The sequence below is a fragment of the Coregonus clupeaformis genome, chromosome 7, assembly GCF_020615455.1.
Source record: "Coregonus clupeaformis isolate EN_2021a chromosome 7, ASM2061545v1, whole genome shotgun sequence".
NCBI lineage: Eukaryota > Metazoa > Chordata > Actinopteri > Salmoniformes > Salmonidae > Coregonus > Coregonus clupeaformis.
The window spans coordinates 34,506,535-34,513,346 of record NC_059198.1 but is presented as its reverse complement, the minus strand read 5'-3'; the positions used below and the strand labels follow the sequence as shown (position 1 = coordinate 34,513,346).

The 6,812-nt window shown below is 42.8% G+C and overlaps 1 protein-coding gene across 3 annotated transcripts; it reads right to left on the bottom strand.

Annotated features, from left to right (window-relative positions):
• Positions 1 to 524: 524 nt before the first annotated feature.
• Positions 525 to 6,395, bottom strand: LOC121550329 (ras-related protein Rab-35). 3 transcript variants are annotated; one of them, XM_045221370.1, is made up of 7 exons: positions 5,955 to 6,395; positions 4,075 to 5,196; positions 3,589 to 3,639; positions 3,338 to 3,461; positions 2,900 to 3,024; positions 1,447 to 1,571; positions 525 to 1,061 (listed from the first exon to the last, which is right to left on the bottom strand). In XM_045221370.1, exons 2-7 carry the CDS (start codon positions 4,133 to 4,135, stop codon positions 912 to 914), a joined length of 636 nt encoding a protein of 211 aa, XP_045077305.1. In that variant the 5' UTR covers positions 4,136 to 5,196; positions 5,955 to 6,395; the 3' UTR covers positions 525 to 911. The 3 variants fall into 3 exon arrangements, with proteins under 3 accessions (XP_045077305.1, XP_045077306.1, XP_045077307.1); XM_045221371.1 differs by having other exon boundaries at positions 4,075 to 5,182; XM_045221372.1 differs by having other exon boundaries at positions 4,075 to 4,938.
• Between the last annotated feature and the right edge of the window lie 417 nt (positions 6,396 to 6,812).

Here is a 6,812-nt window from a genome sequence, read left to right as displayed (position 1 = left end):
ATTTACAATCTGTAGAAACAATGAGAACAGAAGGGTTCAGAACTTTTGTGAAACATCACAGTACAGTTGAAAAATATATGGCAAATAGAAATCCAATATGGATGGTGTTAAGAGATAGATGGGAGGTGTTGAATGGAGCTGAAGGATGGGACTAATAACAGCAAGATAACTAATGTAGGGAATGCTGTGTCCATAATAAGTATATTTTACCCAAACACATATCTATAAATAGTAGTCCCCTGTAGCTCAGTTGGTAGAGTATGGCGCTTGCAATGCCAGGGTTGTGGGTTCGTTTCCCACGGGGGGCCAGTATGAAAATATATGCACTCACTAACTGTGAGTCGCTCTGGATAAGAGCGTCTGCTAAATGACTAAAATGTATATAGGTTATAGGTTGAGAGCTTTTGTGAAGGAGCAGTTGGAGAGATATGGCATATAGAAGCAAACCGGATGGATATCATGAAAATGATGTCACACTTTCAATGTGTTAGTAATGGCAGATTGCATATAAAGGCACACACAGATTGACTTTATTGCTCACTGTTTATTTTATACATGTTATATTTTTCATTACAAATAAGATAGATACATCACTCTAGTCACTTTTGAAGTCATTAGTGTATTTCCTAAATTAGGGGTTTTAATGACAGTTTGACACTTTGGGGATCCAATTTCCCTTTTAATTATAAAATGACATTAATATACATTCATAAAAAATAACTGCTAAGGTAAAAATTCAGCACGTAACAGTGGTTCTCTGTCCTTAACATCTTGGAATCTTGCCTCAGTGCAATGTCAACATGTAATGTCCTGGCTCTTTCCCCATGAGTGCAGACAGACATTGGTTGCTCAACTCTCCATTGGTCTGTCCTGTTCTTAGAAAAGCTCCTCCCTTTCTCTCCCTCTCTCCCTCAGCAACACTTCTTCCCCCTCTTCCTCCTCTCTCTGTGTCTGTGAGAGTTGATGTCGACCGTTTCCTTCTCTCGTTCCCGCTCTCTCTCTGCACGACTCTGACTCTGCTTCTTTGTCCGAAGGACCATGTGAGTGAACGCCATAAACATCTGAAAGAAGGAAGGAGAGATGGGTAGAGGGAGAGAGAGAGGGGGAGCGGGAGAGGTAGAAGGCAAAGGAGAGACAGGGCAATGACTGTAAAATACATACACACCTTGATACATAACAGTACACACAGAAGTGCTATTCCTTGGAAAGGGAGTGACCGCCATGACTAAGGTGAAATAAGATAACCATTTTATAAAAGGACACACACAACAGTAATTAGAAATTCTGTGACATATCAGGTCCCGAGCTCAGCTTTCCCAAAGACATCCGGGAGATTTGAGGCTTTAGTTTTATTTTGATGGAGCGGACTATTTTTATTTTATTATTATTACTAGGAGGAAGTGACTGAGGTGCACCCTGGGTTTAGAACATGGCTGCTAGGCTCACCTCTTCCACGTTGATGTTTTCTTTGGCGCTCGTCTCAAACACCCGGACGCCTACCGACTCCCCGAAACACATTGCATCCTGGGAGTCCACCTGCTTCTTGGAGGGGTCGTCATTCTTGTTCCCCACTGAGGGATGGCAAGAGAGACAAGTGGGGATGAATTAAATATGTTTTGGACAGCATAGTACACTACAGACCAAAAGTATGTGGACACCTGCTTGTCGAACATCTCATTCCAAAATCATGGGCATTAATATGGAGTTGGTCCCCCTTTTGCTGCTATAACAGCCTCCACTCTTCTGGGAAGGCTTTCCACTAGATGTTGGAACATTGCATCCATTCAGCCATGAGCATTAGTGAGGTCGGGCACTGATGTTGGGCGATTAGGCCTGACTCGCAGTCGGCGTTCCAATTCATCCCAAAGGTGTTCGATGGGGTTGAGGTCAGGGCTCTGTGCAGGCCAGTAAAGTTCTTCCACACCGATCTTGACAAACCATTTCTGTATGGACCTCGCTTTGTGCATGGGTGCATTGTCATGCTGAAACAGGAAAGGGCCTTCCCCAAACTGTTGCCACAAAGTTGGAAGCACAAAATCGTCTAGAATGTCATTGTATGCTGTAGCGTTAACATTTCCCTTCACTGGAACTAAGGGGCCTAGCCCAAACCATGATAAAATTATTCTGTCGGACTGCCAGATGGTGAAGCGTGATTAATCACTCCAGAAAACCCATTTCCACTGCTCCAGTCCAATGGCTGGGAGCTTTACACCACATGGCATTGCGCATGGTGATCTTAGGCTTGTGTGAGGCTGCTCGGCCATGGAAACCCATTTCATAAAGCTCCCAACTAACAGTTATTGTGCTGACGTTGCTTCCAGAGGCAGTTTGGAACTCGGTAGTGAGTGTTGCAACCGAGGACAGATGATTATTACGCGCTTCAGAACTAGGCAGTCCCATTCTGTGAGCTTGTGTGGCCTACCACTTCACGGCTGAGCCGTTGTTGCTCCTAGATGTTTCCACTTCACAATAACAGCCCTTACAGTTGACCGGGGAAGCTCTAGCAGGGCAGAAATTTGACGAACTGACTTGTTGGAAAGGTGGCATCCTATGACGGTGCCACGTTGAAAGTCACTGAGCTCTTCCGTAAGGCCATTCTACTGCCAATGTTTGTCTATGGAGATTGCATGGTGGTGTGCTCGATTTTATACACCTGTCAGCAACAGGGGTGTGGCTGAAATAGCCGAATCCACTAATTTGAAAGGGTGTCCACATACTTTTGGATATATAGTGTATGTATATCAGTTCACAATCAGGCATAACACTAGCACATTGGACTGTAAATCAGTCATTCCTCAGTGAATTTTCCTCATTCCTAATTTTCTATCCATTCATCAAATCTACTCCATCTAGCAATCTATTTTTCTCTTCATCCATCACCTCAGCACACCAAACTCACCCAGGATCTTACAGACGTTGTCACAGTTCTGAGTGATCTCATTAAGCCACCTCTTCACGTTCACAAACGACTCTGGGTTAGTGACGTCGTAAACAATAATCACACCGTGGGTATTTCTGTAATACCTGGTAGGAGAAACAGGGAGAGGGAGAAAGGGGAAAATAGCTAAGGATTGTAAAGAGTACTGTATAAAAACAGGAAATCGCTGCATTGTTTTTCGGGGGACAGTTATCGTTGGCTGGCACTCTGTCCAGGGCTGGTATCAATAGCACTTAACTGAGTTAATGACTATAAAACTGAAAGAAAGAAACTGAAATTGAGCCTAAATCTGACAGTGGGTTTCAGAACCAACTGTGGTGATAAACAGCGTTTGTATTGACATATTGATGTCTAGCTTCTATACATGTAGATAGATTATTGATATAGATTATGGATTACGTTGAGGTGATGGTCCTGAAGCGCTCCTGGCCCGCCGTGTCCCAGATCTGCAGTTTGACTCGCTCCCCGTCGATGTCCACCGTACGGATCTTAAAGTCCACGCCGATCGTAGTGATGTAGCTACCTGCAGGCCAAAGCAGAGAGGTTAGAAACACACTCTTGAAGAAAATATAGGAAACACAGTTCCTAACCACTCACACATTTACATCGTTTAATAGTATATATTGACCAGATAGAGAACGGCAACTCACCAGAGAAGGAGTTATCTGCAAATCGTAATAGTAGACTGCTTTTCCCTACATCTAGAACAGAGGTCAGACAGGGATGAGAGGTAAGGTGATTAGGCCTCTCTTCATTCACTTCTGAGTATCAGGCTACTTATTGTCCCATTACTAGTAGCCTACATACGGAAAGCCATATTACTACATCATGGGTAAATGTTTTAGTCATCAGTCATCAGAGCTGTAAGCTTGGTGAGTAAGTGAGGCATGTTCATCATAATCACCCAATGATAAGCAGATTGACTGATATTTGCTGTGTTACTAAGGAGCTTAAGCAGTAATATTAGCCTAATCCTTTAAATCACAAATCACACAATATGAGTTGCCTGCTAAACATCAGTGTCACAGCACAGCTACCAGCTACACTTGAATTACACTACTATTTTAACACAGACAGAGTAAGCACTAAGGGACCACAGGAACTTTGTATGAAGAAGGAAGTTAAGATGCACTGACTGGAGTCTCCAATGATGAGCAGTTTGAAGAGATGGTTGTAGTCCTTTCCCGGCCCCGCCATTTCTGCAGACAGTACTCTGTTGGTTTCAGTAATCCTCTCCCAATAAATGCAGTTCCACAGGAACAGATTCCAGTGTTCCCAAATCCCAGGATGAAACAGTATTTCCCCCCCCCCAATGCTACCAGTTCAGAATGTAAGAAGATTTTGTACAGAAAACATCCTCAATAACACTTGCATTGCAATTTTATTTCCAGTTGATTTCCCAGATCAGATCCAGTCCACTCCAGAATTCGTATTCAATATTACAAACTATTCCTGTTACCGCCAAAGTGCAATAATTACCAGTTATTTCAAAACGTATTTCCAGTTTAGTACATGGAATTCCATTGTCATGCTAAGGCCTCTGTTGGTTCTGGTTCCACCTCAGTTCCAGTTCCTCCCACTAACTCCAGTAGGGGATTCCCAGTTCATTGCAGCACCACATTCCGACTCATCACAGGTTCACCTAAGTTCTTTCCACCAGTCCAGTGCAGAAATGTGTTTTTCCCCCCTTAAAGTTGGGCTGTAGTGACAGACGTGAAGGACTTCTGACACTTGAAACTCTACACAAGGGCAAAGAGACTATCCTCATCACATTGCGGTCTGGCAGTCAGTCACTTCCTCCATGAGCGTCTGAAAGTGCTCATAGTTGTTGGTCTATGTGTCCAAGGTAGACTGATTGTTGTTGCTTGATTAGCTAATACTTAGTATATTCCAGTGGGTAGCCTATGGATGTAAGGATTCACGTCACTGCTCTTCTCAGTTACCGCTCTTGCTTTTCCCACAGTCTCGCTGTCATCTCTGCGTCAAGTTATCACACACCTCTTACAAGGAACAAAATAACAAGTAGAGGGGCCTTAAGGGTTGGACAAGCAGAGATCGAAAAAATCTGAGAGGGTTCTTCCTCTTTCAATCTACAGTCCATACAACGTTTTCATCCATTGAACTGCTTCGGTCTCAATCCCTTGGTTTCACTTCCTCTCTGAGCTATGGGAGGAGAAATGGTGGGCACCTCACAGTTTTTGGTTTGTTTCAGACTTTCCTCAGTTCCCTTGTTTGGACCTTACCCTGAAAAAGAAAGTCTGTATGGCACATTTATCAATGACAATATACAGGGACAGAGCGAGGAGACATTAACCTGTAGTCTGTCATTGTCATAAATTCCCTGACCATATGCCAACCCAGTCCCTGTATGCACCCTCCCCTCCCTGTTCACTAGAACAGCTGTGTCTCTAAATGTAACGTTTCCAACAGTTTGCCCTCTCTCCACACACTCATTAAATACAGGCCTATATGAACCACACCTATATGAAACATCAGCCTGCATATATATGGTTGAAGGTGAAATGGATTGGGAAGAGGTTAAAACAAACGTTGGGGGAAAGGTTATAGGGTATAGGTAACATAGGAACATAATTTTTATTTGATATTGACTAAGTTACCAAAGTATTTTCAGGGCCAGCTCAATAATCACTCAAATCTGTCCGCGTCACCGATTTAAGGCGAAAGAATGAAAAGAACTGAGGACTGTTTTTTGTTCCATAATAAAAACAGGAAAGAGTACATGAGGCGGGCAAGCTAGTTCTTGAAATTGAATGCTGACACATTGGTACAAAGTTAAAAGATTACATTAAGTTAAAACATTACTGAAAACCCTGGGAGTGTCCCTCCCTAGTCCCTACCCAAACCTACAATCGTCAGTTGTCTGTGAGAAAAACAAGCTGGCTAGGTCGCAACAATAAATTAGCTACAATCGCAAACTACTCAAAAACAGTTGATGACACAAACCACAACGTTTGATTTAGTTTAAACCATAGAAATGTGGGTTGAACACACTTACCTCCCATGTAACCAGGGGACATTATCACCCGCTAGGATCGGCAGTGACTGCCTTAGCTGAGGCTAGATTCGTTTGTATCCGGGATCTTCGGGGATTGCTATATTAGCTAGCACCTCGCCCACAGACGAAGTTAAGTTACTTTCTCATAAAAATGTGATAAACGCAAAACACAACTCAGCTAGATAACGGTATAGGAATAATTCATCGAGAGTAACTAAGTTTCTATGCGTATTTGAAACGCGTCGTGCTACAAAATGATCAATAGCGATCACCAAAACAATGACTTGTGCACTTGGTCAGTCGGAAGGAGAAATACGAGGATCTGCTGACCGTTACAGACGTCTTGGTTCCGGGGGGATGACTCAGGAAAGTTCGGAGCCTGAGACTGGTCAACGGTCCGACGTCTTCAGGCCTCACCTGAGTGTTGTTGAGTCACATCCAAATCATGTGCTTCTCCCTCCTCTCTGTTCACCCCATCTCCCCCAATGCTTTATCTTGTCTCATCAATACATACACAAAACTAAATAAATAGGGCTGTTTGTACTATACTTGTTTAATGGGATTATTATAGTAGTAGGCTGGGTTACTTACACTATCTCTACAAATACAGTGGGGGAAAAAAGTATTTAGTCAGCCACCAATTGTGCAAGTTCTCCCACTTAAAAAGATGAGAGAGGCCTGTAATTTTCATCATAGGTACACGTCAACTATGACAGACAAAATGAGAAAAAAAATTCCTGAAAATCACATTGTAGGATTTTTAATGAATTTATTTGCAAATGATGGTGGAAAATAAGTATTTGGTCAATAACAAAAGTTTCTCAATACTTTGTTATATACCCTTTGTTGGCAATGACA